Source organism: Ailuropoda melanoleuca, chromosome 9, assembly GCF_002007445.2.
Source record: "Ailuropoda melanoleuca isolate Jingjing chromosome 9, ASM200744v2, whole genome shotgun sequence".
Classification (NCBI taxonomy): domain Eukaryota; kingdom Metazoa; phylum Chordata; class Mammalia; order Carnivora; family Ursidae; genus Ailuropoda; species Ailuropoda melanoleuca.
In genome coordinates, this window is record NC_048226.1 from 11,137,880 (window position 1) to 11,155,423 (window position 17,544).

The following is a 17,544-nucleotide window of genomic DNA, read 5'->3' on the forward strand; positions in this document are numbered from 1 at the left end:
ACTCTTTGACACAACTGGTTCTCTCTTCCTGGAGGTACCCCAAGATTCTCCAAAGACGAAGGTGGCTCAGGACTTCCCAGCCACAGCGGCAGCCTCCAGGAAAGATCAAGTGCACGCACACACGTGTAGGGACACATCCATCCCATGCCCTCCACTCCGCCGCCAGCCCCACCACATTCCTAGACTGTCCTCTAAACCACCAGGGCCAAGCGCCTCCCCCGGGGCCCCCACCCCTGCCCTCCTCCCACCCGTGCGCCCGCACCCCTGACCACCGAAAGGCAAGGCCTCGCGGGTGCCTCCCCAGAACGCATCCAAACCGAGGCACACGTGGGTCACGCCAAACGGCTTTTATTGGAGAGCCCGCGGTGCTGAAGCCCTGGGATCTGGAAGGTCGCTCCTGGCGGCGGCCGAGTCTGCCAGGCCCAGTGGAGGAAAGCAGCCGGCAGGCGGCCCTCGTGTTGATTTGCACGGAGGAAGCATCCAGCTTTCCCGCTCAGGATTCCAGTTCCAAGGTCCGGAGGACAGCGCCCAGCTGCTAGGCGGCCGGTCCCACTGAGTCACCACTCTGGCCCATGAGTACCCGGTGGAGGGGAGAGGTAAGCAGGCCCGCCCCTCGGGCAAACAGGGCAGCGGAGAGCAGAAGGAAAAGTGAACCAACCCCTGAGATGGAGGAGGCAGAGAGACAGCGGCTCGTACAGGTGAGCTCTGCACTGCGCTCCTCTCAGAGCCGTCTCCCCGGGGAACCCCCTCTTTCGTGCAGAGGCCAGCATGCCTTCCCAACAGCTGGGCCTCAGAACCCCGGGGACCCCGCGGACCCCGCAGCACTGACTGCCCTTCTCAGGACACTGAAGGATCTGAGAACAGGTGAGTCAGAAAAGGCTACAGAGTTTTCATCCACAGCCAACGGTGCAGGCATCCACAGGCAAACGCACAAACCTTGCAGAATGCCAGGAAAAAGGGGATTAAAAGAAAAAGAAGAAGAAAAAGAAAAGCAAACCCCTCCTCCAGAAAGAACAGAGTCCCAGGGCCCCAAAGGCACTGCTAACCAAGCTTTAGCAGAAGCGGCTTGGTTGTAGCAGATAATCTCAACCCCCGGGAAACAGCAAAATGCGAGGTCTCTCTCCATCAACCCTGAGAAGTCAGCCCTGCTTCTAGAAGCTGGCAGACATCTGGGCGCACAGGCTCTGAAACAAGCCACCACCTCCCCCCCAACCCACAACCCACACCTGCGGGAGGGGCCTTGCTGCGGTAACCTCCTGGGTCCAGCCTGGCCTAGACCCAACTTCAAACCCAGTCCCCGACACTGTGCCTTTTCCAGCCAGCCCCATCCCCAACCATCTGAATCACCGGAGTGATTCTTTTTAAATTACATTTCCAAGAGCAACAGTGTAGAACAGGGCAGAGAAACACACTGAGGATGTTCCTAACCAAAGGCTGCCTGTCCTGCCTCTTCCCCCAGAAAAGGAGAAATGATTCTATGTGTACACACACATTCGTATGCACCTGTATACACGCATACGTATAGGTTTTTCCCTGAATTCAAAATTCTTTGTGAACTAGCTATGTCTGATTCTGCTGGGCCTTTTTTAAAAAAAAAAAAAAAGGAAAGGAAAGGAGCCAGAAATACCAGTTATACTTCTGCTAGGGCTGGCCAGCGCTCAACATTTCAACTTTGAACTTTCACACAGCCATCACCAAAAGCAGGCCAGAATTTGGCCAAGCCCGAAAGATCACCAAAAGCTCAGACGTCTAGAATGTCGTAGATCCAGGAGAGCAGAACGTCAGAAATTATAAGCTGAATATTCTTCAGGCTTTTTGTGTTTTTTAGGTTCCTGTTAACTTCTGATCTTTACCCTTTACTTTTGTCAACAGTTACCTTAAAATTATTAATTTTTTTTAAGTCAAAATGTTTCTACCCCTGTCCCTTAGCAAGGCAAGGGTGATATTTTAAAGGGGGCATCCCGAGTGTGGTCGAGGGGACTCTCCTGCAGTAGCACTCCGAGCTGACGTTCGACACACGCAACGTTGTGCCAGAGATTCATCAACGTTTGTTTTGCTTTCAACACCTCGGACGAGAGAACTTCCAGATCCTTCACACCCCAGACTGCAGCTGACCAGTGTTCCACAGGATGCCAACATGCTGGAAAGAGATTTTACCTGAAAGAAAAGGAAGAACCAGTCAGTGCCCTCAGCAGAACCCTGCATCCATTCTGACCCTAACAGTCTCCATCCTGCAGGCCACGCTCGCCAACCACAGGACCTTTGAACATGCTGTCTGGAAGGCAACTCCTTCCTTCCCTTCAGGTCCTAGCTCAGGACTCTAGCTCTCCATGCAGACTCCCTAGTACACAGCTTCTTCCGTCCTTACACCCCTCCTTCCTAGCACTTCTACCGGTGTTTACACCAGGGCTTGGCAAAATGTTTCTGTAAAAGTCCGGAGAGTAAATATTTTTCAATTTGTGGGTCCTACATTCTCTATGACGACTACTCACCTCTGTCCCTGTGGAGGAATAGCAGCCACAGACAGTATGAAAATGCTTGAGCGTGGCGGTGTTCCAATAAAACTTTATTTGTGGACACTGAAATTTGATTTGCAAACAATTGTTCCATGTCATGGAATGTTAGTTTTCTCTTAATTCTTTTTCAACTATTAAAAATGTAAAAATCATTCTTGGCTCAGAGCCTTACAAAAACAGGCCAATGGCCAGATCTGACCCAGGGGCCAGAGTTTGTGAATCCGTGGTTTATGTCATTACCTGATTCACATCTGGCTCTTGCTTAGGCTGGAGCTCCTTGCAGGGCAAGACCCTTGTCTGAGCTCACTCACCTTTAAACCCCCAGCATCAAGCACACAGTACCAGGCAATGTAGGGGGTGCAAGGAACATTTGTGCAGTGAGTGAAAGAAAGACACCATCCAAAGAGACTCGGGAAAGGAAGGAAAATCTGCGAGGTCAGAGCCATCACCGTCTTCTGTTCGTGTTTGATCACGGGCATCAAAAAAATCACACATGTAACAACACTGGGGATTTAACAGAAGTTATAAAATAATGAACTTCTTTTTAAAATGTCACATGACCCCAAATATAAATATTATCGTTATCAGGTAACTACTTTCTAAAAGACACAGACATCCTATTTTTAGGAAATACACACTTGAGTATTTGCTGGAAAGGGACATGATATATGTAAGTTACCCTCAAATAGTTCAGGAAAAAAAAAATCCATATGCACACACACAGAGCCATCATTAGGCAAATGAGGCAAAATGTTAAACCAGGAAAATCTGGGTAAAGAACATACTATTTTTGCTTTTGCAACTTTTTTTAAGTTTGAAATGATCTCCAAATAAAAACTTCTTCCAAGAAAAAAACCCAAATAGATAGGGGCAACCTCCTATTGGACACCAGGGTACCCTCCTTGACAGACAGGAGGACGAAAGAGACAAATCACCACAGCCGTGTCCTGGGGGTGGCTTTCTTCCAGCACCCACATGCCCCCTCCCCCTCTCTCAGCCTCTCTGTCTCCCCCCAGAAGAGCCCAACTGCTAATGACACTCCTGCTTCATCATTAAGATAAACCCCGAAGAGTCTCCATGCTGAGCCTGCCCCCCGCTCCCCCTTGGAAGTTCCGTGAGAAGTGAAGGGAGTTTTAGGTGCCACGCTCCATGCAAATTTACTCCTTTCAAACATCCAAGTGTCCTGTCCAATGACTTTGGGTCGTAACCGTCACAGAGAAAGAGAGGGACGTGTCCCAACCTGTCCATGTCCCATGCTCTGTCAGCAGAAATATCCCTCCCCACAGGAGCACCTGTCTCTGCACCTGCCCGGCGCCCCGGCAGCTGACCTCTCCGTGCAGTGGCGAAGGACACCTCAGGTAAAGGGCACACGGGCTCCAGGAATAAATGACAAGGAAGCCGAGGGAGGGAGCGAGGCCCCGTGTGGGAGTGTGCGTGAGACAGACGGACGTGAGGATCACCTGCCAGCAGTCCTGCGGCTGTCATCCCAGGACACCAAGCACAGAGAGGAACCACTGAATAATGTGGCTAGCTTTTACAAAAGCATCGCTAGTGAGGATTATTTGTGCTGGTTTTTTTTTTTCCTTTTTGCCTGATTCTTACGTAGCTCTATAAACTCTCTGTGTGTGTGTGTGTGTGTGTGTGTGTGTGTGTGTGTGTAGGCAGGAAACTGAGTAAGTCACATTCACTTAGTGGTAAATTTTCATTGCCACACAAATTCCTGTTCGCACAGGTCCTCCTCTCACAGACATGAAACTCAGAGAGTTTTAAGGTGCGCGATACCTTACCGAGAACTGACCCCAGATCGCCAATATTGCTCTTCAGGGAAACAAAAGGGCCTCATGACATGTCCATTTTACACACACAAGCTCGGCATCCTGCAAGGAAGGGGACGGGCAGAGCTTCATTCCGACTGGTCCGGGGAGGACCCTGCTCCCGTTTCAGGTCCAGGTAGGACACTCGGGCATCCTCGGTGGGGGGAGGGGGCCTGCGGGTCCCCGATTCCCTGCAGGCCTCAGAAGCTCATGACACCCATCACCTCCACGGCTGTCCACAGGTCGATGTTCCTAACAGCTTCACTCCTCACTCCCAAACTTTCGTTCCAGGAGATGAGGAAGCACGGGATAGGCAGAAGGGCCTTCTGAGCCCAGCCTTCCGGAAGGCCCTGCGCTGAGTGCACTTAGCAACCCCCACAGGGTGTCCCTGCGGACTCTGAGCCCCGGGCCTCCGTCTAGGACAAGCGAGTCAATCTGATTTCTCCTGCTCTCCAGCCTCACCTCCAGGGGCCATGTGCTGCAAACAGCCACCCAACGCCCTCTGTTCCAAAGACAAGATGCCAGGCATGGCGCCCAGCGTCACGGCACAAATCTCATCGGTTTCTAAGGAGATTCCCACAGGAAGCTCTAGCCCGGAGAGGGTGGGAGGCAGGCATTTCTAGAATGCAGGACTGTATTCCCACAGGCCACATCTTTTCCAAACCTAAGCGGCAGAGTGGGGAGGAAAGGTGTGTCTCCCAGGCTCCCAGCAGCCTCCACCTGCGGGCTGCACTTGTCACAGCTGCCGACACCACCCACGGGCAAAGGGTGGGAAGGGCAGCATCTGCCTCCTGTCGCGGGAAACACCTAGAGGGGATCACAGGAGCCCCCTGTAATAAAGCGGGGGTGCATAAGAGGCCCGAAATATCAGCCACAGCTGCACGCTGGGCCAACCAAGCTCAGAGCATGAACAGCCAGGACTCCCAACACCTTGTGAAATATGGAATCATTTCAAAACCCCAGGGCTCTCGGTAATCTGTGTAGCCATCATTTCTTTCCTCTAATTAGCCTTTTCATATGCAGAGCTGGAAATTCATTTCTACAGACTCTGTTGCCCCCCCCGACCAGCCCCCACCGCATCAGGCCCTAAACAGCGGAGGTCTTACCTCACGGATTAGAGCATCCCAGGTGCGTCCGAGCCTAAAAAGAGGGCTCTGCACAGAAGCCTTGCCCTGGCCACCTTCTCCCCATTTCCCGCCTGGCTGATGCGTCCAGGCTCTAAGTCACAAAACGTTATCAAAGAAATGCACGCGCAACAGCATGAACCGAGTTACTGCCTCGCTCCCTCGTGCCAAGAACACGATTTTCCTCTTCGCGCTCACTCGTAAAATAGCCCAAGGTCCCCGATTCAGCCACATCAACTTAAATGTAGTCTGTTTCCCAGAGGGAACCCCAGTATTTAGCTGAGCTATATCTAAGCAGAAAATGTCTAAGTACCTGTGAGCAGATTATCAGGTGCAGACAAGGAAGTTCTCAAAAACACTAAACCGAACATAAAACGGGACTTAAAATTCTTGTTCTTCCAAACTTATTGACCTATGAAGTTGTTTGTAATGTGTCGTTCAGGTGGAAAACGATCGCAAAACAGCATGTGTAACACGGTCCTACTTCTATAAAAAAAAGAAAAGAAAAGAAAATCCACAGATACGTACTCACACACACTCTAGTGGTTATCGTTAAGCAGTGAGATTACAGGTAATTTTATGCTTCCTTTCTCTTGTCTGTCATGTCTACAGCATACATTACCCCTGCACTCAAGAACGCTGTTGTTCGGTCTTCCTAGATGGTCAGTCGCCTTTAGGCCTGAGGACTGGAGCAGTCTTGCATCTTATGACCCCGCTCCAAGTTCACTCGCATCCTGATACCATTTCAACCCGCGAACAACACAAAATTCTACCAGGAGCTACTTGAAGTTCAGCAAACAGGGAGGCAGGGGAGGGCCTGGCGATAAGGAAAGCCTGTGGGAGGCAGCCAAAATGCCGACACCAGGAAAAGCTGAAAATAAAAGCTAAATACTCGATTTTCTGAATACTCAATGGAAGATGCTGGAAACACACCCAAAGAAAGCTTAAGGAAGGGAGGCAGAGCCCCCGGCCCCGTCTGCCTTCTCCACAGGGAGAGCAGCTCCCCTGCCAACCCTCAGCCCCTGAAAACGGGCGCCTGTGCAAAGTTCATCTTCTCGGTCAGGAGCACCTCTCAGCTGTTGAACCGATCACTGTCTGCAGCGGTGTGAAAACCACCAGAAATGCTGACAGTGGACAGCCCCAGCAGCTGGGCAGCCCCATGCCCCCTGACCTCACACATTCCCAGCTGCAGTTTCCAAACCAGCGCCCTTTCCTGGGACATCGTCATGGCAGCCGAGTTCATTGGCACTGGGGCTGCCACGGTAGGTGGCTGGCTCTGGGACTGGAATTGGGACTGTGTTTGGGGGCCTCATCATTGGTTATGCCAGGAACCCCTCTCTGAAGCAACAGCTCTTCCCCAACGCCATTCTGGGCTTTGCCCTCCTGGAGGCCATGGGGCTCTAGCGCTCGCTGGTGGCCTTTCTCATCCTCTGCGTCATGTCCAAAAGCCGTCTCCACCTCCCATAGGTCTCTCTCCCGTGTCTCATCCGCCCTGTATGTTCCTTTTCCTATACCTCAGGAACAGGAAAGTGGCTGGCTCAGAGTCTGACAGAGGGAAGACAAATAAACCCTGTATCGATAAGAGAAAGAAAAAAAGGAAGGGAGGCAGAAATCAACTCAAGTTGCAAATCAATGAAGCCAAAACATGGTTCTTTGTGTAGACAAAGAAAATCAAACTTCCAGCAAGATTGATCAAGGAAAAAGAGAAAAGGCAAACACAAGCAATGTTAAGAATGGAAAGGGGACTATGTCTACATGTTACCAAGATTTAAAAGACAGGCGAATGCTGTGAACAACTTTAGGACAATACATTTGAAAACTTAGATGAAGTGGACAAAATCCAAGAAATACAACCCATCCACACTGACCCAAAGAGAAACAGATAAAGACTACGGAGTCCTATCGCGGTACAAAGAACCGAACATCAGTAGTTTTTTAAAAAGTTTTGTACTGAGAAAGCATCAGGATCCAGGGAGTCAGAAAATAAGGAACATACCCTAACTTGTTTTATCAGGAAAACTTGTTTTACTACTAAAAACCTTTACCGAAGCCTGATAAAGACATCACAAAGTACGAGAAAGACAAACCAATCTTGGTCGCTCAGAGAACCAAGAAAGTCCTAAACAAAATATCAGCAAACTAAAAGGTAGTGATGTGTAGGAAAGGACACAACCATGATCAAGCCCATTTTATCACACAGATGCAAAGCTGGTTCAATATCAGAAAAGTTGAAAAAATTTTCAGAAAAGTCGATGAATACAATTTCACCACCTTAACAGACTGACGGTAACAATGACCCTCTCGATAGAGCTAGAAAAAGCATTTCAATAAAATTTGACATTAGCAAACTAGGAATGGAGAGAAACTTCCCAGAAAAGAAATTCTACAACCCTACAGGGAACACCACCCTCAGTATGGGAAGCACACCCTTTAAGGTAAAGGATAAGACAGAATGAGGGGCGCCTGGGTGGCGCAGTCAGTTAAGCGTCTGACTCTTGGTTTCAGCTCAGGTTGTGATCTCGGGGTCATGAGATCGAGCCCCATGTCAGGCTCTGCCCTCAGTGGGGAGTCTGCTTGAGATTCTCTCCCTCTGCCCCTCCCCACTCCATGCTCCCCCCCCTCTAAAAAATAAATAAATCTTTTGAAAAAAGAATAAGACGGAATGTCTATTGTTATCACTTATATTTAACAATGACTTAGAGGCCGAGAATGAGTACAAAAAGGCTTAAAAAGGAGATAAAATGTTGAAGGATCTGGGGGGGGGGAGCTTATTAGAACAGGTTGATATATCTACACAGAAAATCCCCAAATTCCCTTTTATGCTACTAAAATTAATGAGAGTTTGGCAAGGTTGCTGGATTTGTTAAAAAAAAAAAACAGCATTTTAAAAAATCAACCAAAATTCCAGATACCATAAACAAAAAGTAAGAAAATTATATTTTTAAAGTGATTTAGGAGACATGGTCACAAATCCTGTGACAGTAGCTCGCAGAGGACCGGTCTTTGAAGCTGTCCCCAAAGTGCCAGCAGAGAGAAGCGAGCAGCCCAGGAAGCAGAAACCCGGGCATGGAGATTGAACCTGCAGGACACAGGGGTCCACTAGGCCTAATGATCTGTGGCGGAAGGTCAACCCAAATGGATGTGCTGGGACATGGGACCTTAGGTCCCTCACGCACCTTAATGTCTCTCCTTCACCCCCCAGAATGCGTTAGAATGGGGGTACAGGAGAAACATCAAGATGCATGAGGGACTTAGGGTAATTCCTGTATTCAAAATCACCATGCAGGGTGCCTGGGGGGCTCAGTCGGTTAAGCATCTGCCTTCAGCTCAGGTCACAATCCCTGACTCCCAGGACTGAGGCCCTTGTCAGGCTCCCTGCTCAGCAGGGAGTCTGCTTCTCCCTCCGTCTCTGCCCCTCTCCCTACTCATGCTCTCTCTCTCAAATGGATAAATAAAATCTTATAAATAAATAAACAAACAAATAAATAAACAAATAACCAACCAGCCATGTGTGGAGGGGCTCCATGCGACTGCTGTCAGAGAGAGGTGGAGCGCCCATTACTCAAGTAGCCAACGACAATGTTCCAGAGCATGCTTCGAGACCCGTTTTCTTACCTGCTCTTGCCCTTACAACAGACCAGCGAGCAAACTCAGACTTTCAAAAACCACAGGTAGGAATCTGTTACCTTAACACCTACCAGGTGGTTCAATTTAAATCATTTTCTTTTAGAAGCAAAATCACCAGGTTGAAGAGATCTCTGCCGCGCTGTCCTCACCACAGCATTGTTGACAATAGCCAGGACGCGGAAACAACCAGTCCATCGACAGATGAACAGATCAAGAAAATGGGGTATACGTACACAATGGAGTATTATTCAGCATAAAAAAAGAAGGAAATCCTGCCATGTGCAATTACATGGATGGCCCTTGACACCATTATGCTCCGTGACATAAGCCAGACAGTGAAAGACTAATACTACATGATCTTACGTGTGGAATCTCAAAAACAACAACAACAACTCATAGGAAAAGGTCAGATTGGTAGTTACCCGAGGCAGAGGGTTGAGGGTTCAGGACGTGGGGAAAGGTGGTCAAAAGGGACAGACGTGCAGTGAAGAGATAAGTAAGTACTAGAGACATAATGCCCGGCATGATGGCTTCCGCTGCCTTATGGCCTATCTGCAAATCGCTAACAAAGTCCCAGCATCCATACAGCACAAACTGTCAGCCTAGAAAAGGCGCTTCCTCCATTGTTTGAAGAACTAAGATGAGCTGTGCGTTTTCTTAATCTGACGGTGGTTTCTATATGTACCTTCTTTTCATGATACCAGACACAATATCAAGCCAGCAGTCTTAGACCACAGTAACCCGTGTATCCACATACTCAAGAGAGGGCCCCCTCTACCACCGTGCGCCCAAGGACGAGTCTGAACACAGGATATCTGGATGGACTGATTGTTCTATTTCTCTGGGAGGGTCTCTTCCTGTTCAGTGAGACCTGAGGCTTCCACCCTTGGTTCACTCACTAAACATGGATCAGATTCTATTTAGCGTCTTGGAATCAAAACGGTGCACTGATCCACGTAAGCCCTCACGTGCTCCCCATCGTGTGATACTCCCAGGCCTGCAGGATGCAACAGGCCCTTTTCACCGCGACTAATAACGAGGACATAGTTTTCTTCACATTATGTTTTATTTCTGTGCATTCAGTGTGAGACAGATAAAATGGCTAAGCAATAAAACCAATACAATCACTAACTTCCTTATGTGTGTATTATGTTGTCGTACGGCTGAATATCACTGATTGTTTTGATTCTACTCAAAGAGGGCTATTTACCTAATGTGCAAATTACAGCTAATGGTTTGCTCTGCCATCTACAAGAAGCAATCCGTGTTTTAATGTTTACCTGTTCTTAATAAAATTTAGGTGTGATTCATTAACAAACTTTGTTTCTAATACTGGTATGAATATACACATGATAGTGCAGCCATTTTTTTCAGACATGATGATAAAAGAGTATTTTTAGGTTAAAAATATACACACACACACATATATATATTTATACTTGGAGATACATAACAAATATATATATACTTATATGTATTTATTTATATTTATATGTATATTTATTTATATATATTTGTATATATAGTGTATATATATTTATATATAGTGTGTATATATATTTATATATATATATTTGGGAATATATCTAATATATCTGGGAATATATCTAACAAAAACTTATAAAACATTTATGGAGAAATTTTTGAAAGTCCTAAAAGACATTTTTTTTAAATACCTGAATAAATGGAAAGCCACCCCCTGTTCGTAGATTGGAAGGGTTCTTATAAAGGGGCCGATTCCCCTTAAACTGATACATGGAGTCAAAAATCCCAAACATCGTTTTGTTGCTTCTGACAACTGATTTACGTAGAAGGTCCAAGAATGGCCAAGGCCGTGCTGATAACAAGTCAGGAGAGGTGGGAAAGACCCGCCTCCTCGAGCATGGAGAAGCTGCGTGTGCTCGTTAACCTTGCGTGTCACTGCGACTGAGCCACGGCGTGCCCAGAGAGTTGGTCAAACACTGTTCTGAGTGTGTCTGTGAAGGTGTTTCTCGGGCAGATTAACAATTGTATCAGTAGGCTGAGTGAAGTAGATTGCCCTCTCTGGTGGGGGTGGGCCTCGTCCAATCAGTTGGAGGCCTGAATAGTACAAAAGGTGGGTAAGACAGAATGCACTCTCCTTGCTGACTGTTTTCAAGCTGGGACACGGGTCTTCTCCCACACTTGGACCGGGACCTATACCACTGAGTCTCCTGGTTCTCAGACCTTCAGACTTGGACTTCTAAAATAAATCTTTCCAGTGGTTCTGTTTCTCTGGAGAACTCCGGCAGGGAAAGCTCAGGATGGGGTCCAGCCCGGATTTGTGGCTCCCCTTTGTTGGTAATAACAAGAACATTGGGCAGACAGCTTCCTCTTCTTTGAGGCTTTGAGCCCTTGTCTCTAAACTACGCTCGCGCCCAGACTTACAGTGAGAATCTCACATATCCGAAGGACACTCCAAAAGGATCCAAAAACCAAACTACAAACCCCAAAGTCACAAAGTCATTCTGACTTTCCCACAGGCTGCCTTCAGCTCACACCCCTGCCTTTGGAGCTCATCGGTCAATTCCATCCAAGGGGCAACCCCCACCCCATGCTCTCAGCCACGAGTTTCAGAGAGGCTGAAAGAGAAGTGTCCATTTGCGTGCCCCACGTGCAGCACCTTCGGCTGCTTGGACCCGGTCCCCCACCCCCCACCCCTGCCCCCTGCAGCACATGACAAGCCTGCTGTCTGACATCCAGCCCCCCTTTCCTTCATGTACATTTCTCCAGCGTTCGCATCCGGGAAAAATGGGAAAAAACCGTTCTCTGCAAGCATCTCTGCTGCCTTTCTGGGGGCTGTGTGTTCCAGGAAGGATCAAAGCCGTTCCCTCCATAAGCAGAACGCCCCAAAGTCAAACACGCGACCAAAGAACAAGGACACATGGACGCCACACCTGGCCTCGCGCTGTCTTCCAGGGTGAACCATCCTACCACCCGAGAGTCCGGGAGGGAGCTGCTGTCCCCACCCCTTACCTGTATTTGATGTCAAATACTGTGGAGTCCTCGTCCTCATCATCCTCCTCGTTCAGTGGGGCCATTTCCACTCGCTCGGCGGGAGTCGTGATGATGTCATACTTGCGGGTCTTCTTCAACCCCTTTCCCGACCTGGAAGAAGAGAGGCACATTCCTGAACACGCTACAATCCCCACAGGTAAGTCAGGCTGCCACCTCCAGCCGGCTCCCAGAAGCCCTGGCCAACGTTCCAGCTCCGTCCCTTCCAGCCATGGGACCTCTACGGACTCCTGACCTCGCTAGCCCTCCTGGTCCTCACCCACAAAGTGGAGATGATTACGCCTGCCCTGAGCACTGCAAAGCCCGGGCACTGAGGTAGATAATAAATACCCCAGTGCGATATTTTTCAAAGGGAAAAACTAATGCAAAGAAAATCTGCAATGAGCAGAAGATCAAAATGCTTCATGAAGACAGGATCCGGTGCTGCGTCTGCATGGGCGTGACACACCTGTCCCCTCGTGCCCTTGCTCCCTCACCCTCAACCTGGCCCCGCTGTGTCTGTGCATCACTGCTCCCAGCACAGGGGGCATAGACAGCAGCACCCGTGGGCCAACCTGCTGGGATCTGGGTCCGGGCTCGGGCACCCTCTACCTGTGTGATCTCGGCCAAGTCAGCTCATACCCCTAAGCCTCGGTTTCCTCCTAAATAAGGTAGGATACGGACAGGATTTGTCCCTCACAGGCAAGAGAGGATTAAATGAGATGGTGCATGCAAGCAGCCTGCACACAGGAGACCCTCCGCAAAAATTACTGCTAGTAATAATAATAAACAAACAGGAGCGCTCCAGCCTCTCTCGGATGACAGGGACTTGTCAAAACAAGTCAATAACGTTTCCATCGTGAGGATTTACGAGGATAGTTGTAACACTAAGCTTTTACCTCTGGGATGGTAAAGGGCCACTGTGGGCCACAGGGAAAGTGCTAAGACAAGGGCTTCGGTCTCTGGCGTTCGCCGCTCTGCAGGAAGGATGCAAGATTTATCAGGGCAGGGCTGAAAGTTTATGACGCCACGGGGAAGAATACTGTTACCATGACTGCCGACACTCTTTGCATTTGTTTTCCACGATCTCGAACGTTTTCCCAAATGCCTCGTAGTCTATGGTGTCCCTCCCTCCTTTTTGAGTGTATCTGATACGATGAGAAACCAGCCAAGCCCCTCCCCCGCAAAAATCCTTAACGGGGCACTGAAGAATCCTATGCTCCCACAGACTGTAAGCTGTTCTCACATGGTGACCACGTCCAAGACACACACAAGATCTCTCTGTCCCCAGCACACAGAAATTCTTCGGTCAGTTGGTACAATGATGACATGAGAAGCTCACTGTCAGGTTTCTCGTGATTTCTTCGCAACAGCAAATTGTTCTTGTCTTACCTCACGTGCTTTACCAAAAACATGAGAAGTATCATCTACACAGGAAAAATATATTTTTATTTGTATCTGTATCTTTGGCATAAAGCGCCCTATACAACCTATAGGACCTGCTCCTAGGGTTCTCTGGTAGAAAAGGAGGTGTCCCATGACCCTGAGGACTTGAGAAAGCCCCATATGGATGCCCCAAGAGACGGACACCCCGGTGGTTTCAGGCTGAGGGGTCACAGTGCTGTTTGTAACTCTTGCTTGGGTATCGTGAAGCCTAGAAAATGCAAAATCTGATTTGAAAACCTCGTTGTGCCCTTGGAACTCAAAACCTAGTTCAATCATTGGCCCTGGGGCAGGACTGACCGCTGACCCTGGAAGAAGGTTCCGGAGGCTTTGACTTTAGCTCTGCTTCATAGGAGTGGATCCCTATCAACCGATAAAATCACCTCCCTTCTTCCTGACTGTTCTTGTCATGAGAAAATTAACCTACTTAGTTTAAAATAAGATCCTTGAGCAGTTACCCAAGGGACAAGCTGGAAAACACCACCAGCCTCCAGAAGGTCACAGCCTACTTGCTTTAATGCCAACCATTCCAACCACACGACCTCAGGAAAGAATTTTCAACCCCAAGATAAAAGGTATGGTGATTAATTTCATATGTCAACTTGACTGGGCCACAGGGTGTCCAGACATTTCATCAAACGTTATTTCTGGGTGTGTCTGTGAGGGTAATTCTGGATGAGATTAACATTCAAATTGGCAGGCTAAGTAAAGCAGACTGCCCTCCTCAGTGTGGTGGGCCTCATCCAATCAGTTGAAGGTCTGACCAGAATATAAAGACTGATCCTCCCACAAGTAAGAGAGTGCCTCCTGCCTGACTGCTTTTGAGCTGGGACTTGTTTTTTGTTTGTTTCTTCCTTACCTTCAGACCTAAACTGAAACATTAGCTTTTCTTGGGTCTCAGGCCTGCCAACCTTGGGAGGGGAATTTACACCACTGTAAGCCGTTGGGTCTCTACCTTGCATATTCACCCTGCAGATCTTGGAACCTGTCAGCCTCCATAATCTCGTGAGCCAATTATTCAAAAAATGTGTCTTAATCTACTGATTATATTAATACAAATGATTAATTTAATTAATGTACTAATAATATAATTCATGTGTCATATACTGACATACATTCTGTGTGTGTGTGTGTGTGTGTGTCCATCTATCTATCTTCTTGTTCCTGTTTCACTAGAGAACCCTAACTAGTGCAAAAGGCCATTAGCAAGAGCCCTCATTCATGCTTTAAATGCCAGTTTTGACCTCACGAGCTGAAGAAATTACATTTCAAATGATCAACCTCTGAGACACAAAAACCCTTCACAAACAAGAAGCCATGTCACTGTCCGCTGTGGGACATGTTAACAGGGAAACTGGGACCTGTGAGAAGTTGAAGAGACTCAGGCTCACTGGCAGAGGCCTCCACGGATGAGTGCCTTCACGGGCGGGCAGGTGGCTGGGTGGTCACTGCGCGACACGCTGCCCTCAGAGGGGGCAGGATGGGAGGCTCCCCACATATTTCTCACCGTAGAAGGCGACCCCTCCTTCCATAGCTGCATGCGAGTCAGAAGTGGGGAAACGTCTAAACAGTCCACGAGCCCTTCCTGCAGACTCTAACTGCCCTGGGGTTGGAGAACAGTGCCGTCCTGCCCTGGAAAGGGAGCATGTGGGAAAACAGAAAATGGACATCTCTCCACTCTAAGTAACCTGGCCAAGTCTTGCTCTGTCCTCCCTGAGCGTGGACACTCTAACCTGTCTTTTCAAATTAATACTAATTCATAACAACTGAGCTCTTGCTGGGGGCCAGCGAAGCCATTTACACATAGGATCACGTGTAAAACTTACAAATCTCTCTATAAGGTGCTGCTGTCTGCCTCACCACTGAGGAAAAGAAGGCTCAGAGGGGTTGATATCCCCATGGCCAAGGCCAAAGGCTGCCCCAGACAAAGCTCCCCGGTGGTCACCTTGAACCACCCATGCCGGCCAAGAGGCAAGGCGCCAGCTGGCTCTTGCTGCTTCCCTGCTCACTCCCAGCTGCAACCCCACTCCGCACCCCCACCAGACTCCACACCCACTCAACGTTAATGCCAAGAAACTCTCTGCCCCCATCAGACTCTCTGGAATTTGCCACTTAACACAGCTCACACAGTCCTACTTCAAACTGATCTGCACACACCTCTAATAAGCTCTTTCGGAACCGTGGCTTCCTTAGGACCTGAGTTGCTTTGAGGCAGGCCGGCCTCCACCTCCTCCCTCCTTTCGCCCTCTGTATCTTCAGTGGCCTGGGCGAATCCCCTTCCCACCTGGTCCCTGCAGTTGAGGAGGCCTGGCCATTGACCACACCCCCAGCTCCAGGAGTCGACACGGAACTGAAGCCTGAGCCAATCAGTGTGTTTCCACCCCCAGGCCCTGACAAGAGGGGCAGGAGTGAGGACCAATCAGAGCCAATGGCCCCTTGCTAGCAAGGCTGGGAACAGGGACAATAAATGCTCCACCCACTGACCTTGAGACCCAGATGAAGTAAGCTATCTTGCCACCTTCTAGAAATGGAAAATGGGGGCAAATGAGTGGCTCAGTCAGTTAAGCGTCTGCCTTCAGCTCAGGTCATGATCCCAGGGTCCCGGGATCAAGCCCCACATTGGGCGCTTTGCTCAACAGGGAGTCTGCTTCTCCCTCTCCCTCTGTGCTCTCTCTCTCTCACTCTCTCTCAAGCAAGTAAATAAGATCTTTTTTTAAAAAAAAAGGGAGGGAGGAAGGAAGGAAGAAAGAGAGGGAGAGAGAAAGAAAGGGAGAAAGAAAACCAACATGGCAGAAGGCAGATGGGGAGGGAGAGAAACCAAGTTCCGAATCTACTATAAAGCCAGCCCTCCGCGACAGCTACAAAGCCAGCCTGGCCGGGGTTTCTGGCACACACAACATAGAGAATCCGAAGCACTGCAGGGTCCCGAAGGACCAAAGGCAGGTGCAGCGTGATGCGAACTAACACTGTAACCATATATGCTGTCTTGGGGTTCTCCAACATTCAAATGGTAAGACTGCCACCTTAGAGTATAATCTTCTCATTTCGTCAAACCCTTTCAAAGCCGAGGACGCATCCCTGCTCTAGAAACAAAGAACCACACGTACCAAGTGCCTCAGTGACAATATCACAAGAAGTTTTGCTTAGGGCCTCCAGGGGAACAGGTTTCCCAAGAAGACAAACACCCTGGTGACTCCTTCCCACGGGGCTGTTGATAAGCACACCAGCCTGAGGAAAAGGCAAAGGCCACATGGCCGCAAAGACTCTGAAATCCCCTGAGTCTCTCCAGGGGACAGTGGGTCAGCTTGAGGACACGGCCCTCCCCTCGCTCAGCAGCCTGAGGAAGAAAGCTCTAGACTCCTGGTTCTAGAGCCCAGGTGTAGGGTCAGACCTGAGTTCATAACCCAGACATACGCGGGGGTGGACGGGGCGGGGGTGGGGGAGACCAGGCAGGAGAGCCACTTGCCAAAACTGTGGGCACAGAGCTTCCGGCTAAAGAAGGAGACTCAGAAATCAGAGGAGCGCAAAGACATAGCCGGCCCGTGCTCCACAGCACGGCCCCTTGACACAGTTTCCCCTTCCTGGAACAAGGTCCCCTTACAGCAGGTGGCCTCAACGAAGAGATGGCAAATGGTGGTTTTAAGTAAATGTTCGCATTGTGCTTCACAGGAACAGGCAAGACCAGAGAAGTTCTAAGAGACAAAGGATCCTTCCAGCGGAGCCAAAACACACATTTCTAACAAGACAGAGGAGACGTTCAAGATTCTTGTACTCTGAAATGTAATCCTAAAGCCAGAGGATGTGTTTACTCAAAGGCCCTTTCAGCAGCTGGTCAGAAATGGGTTTCCCAATGAGCCCCGGCCTGCTCCGCCTGCACAAATGGGTTTCCCAATGAGCCCCGGCCTGCTCCGCCTGCACAAACACAAAGGCCGAGAGCTCAGCAGGCCAGCATGGAGGGATGCTTTCCGCCCTAGCCCTCTCCTACCGAGAGGAACACAACCAAACCCT

General features: G+C 49.2%; 1 protein-coding gene and 1 pseudogene across 1 annotated transcript in view; one reads left to right on the forward strand and one right to left on the reverse strand.

The window, feature by feature from the left end:
- Nucleotides 1-334: 334 nt before the first annotated feature.
- The window catches only part of FAM174B (family with sequence similarity 174 member B), a 31,092-nt gene continuing 13,882 nt past the window's right edge, over nucleotides 335-17,544 (reverse strand). The window contains exons 3-4 of the mRNA XM_034668897.1: nucleotides 12,076-12,207; nucleotides 335-2,157 (exon numbers count right to left, since the gene is read on the reverse strand). Of these exons, the coding sequence (XP_034524788.1) occupies nucleotides 2,154-2,157; nucleotides 12,076-12,207 (136 nt within the window). The 3' untranslated portion in view covers nucleotides 335-2,153. The remainder of the gene's footprint in view (nucleotides 2,158-12,075; nucleotides 12,208-17,544) is intronic.
- LOC100472053 lies at nucleotides 6,366-7,567 on the forward strand (annotated as a pseudogene).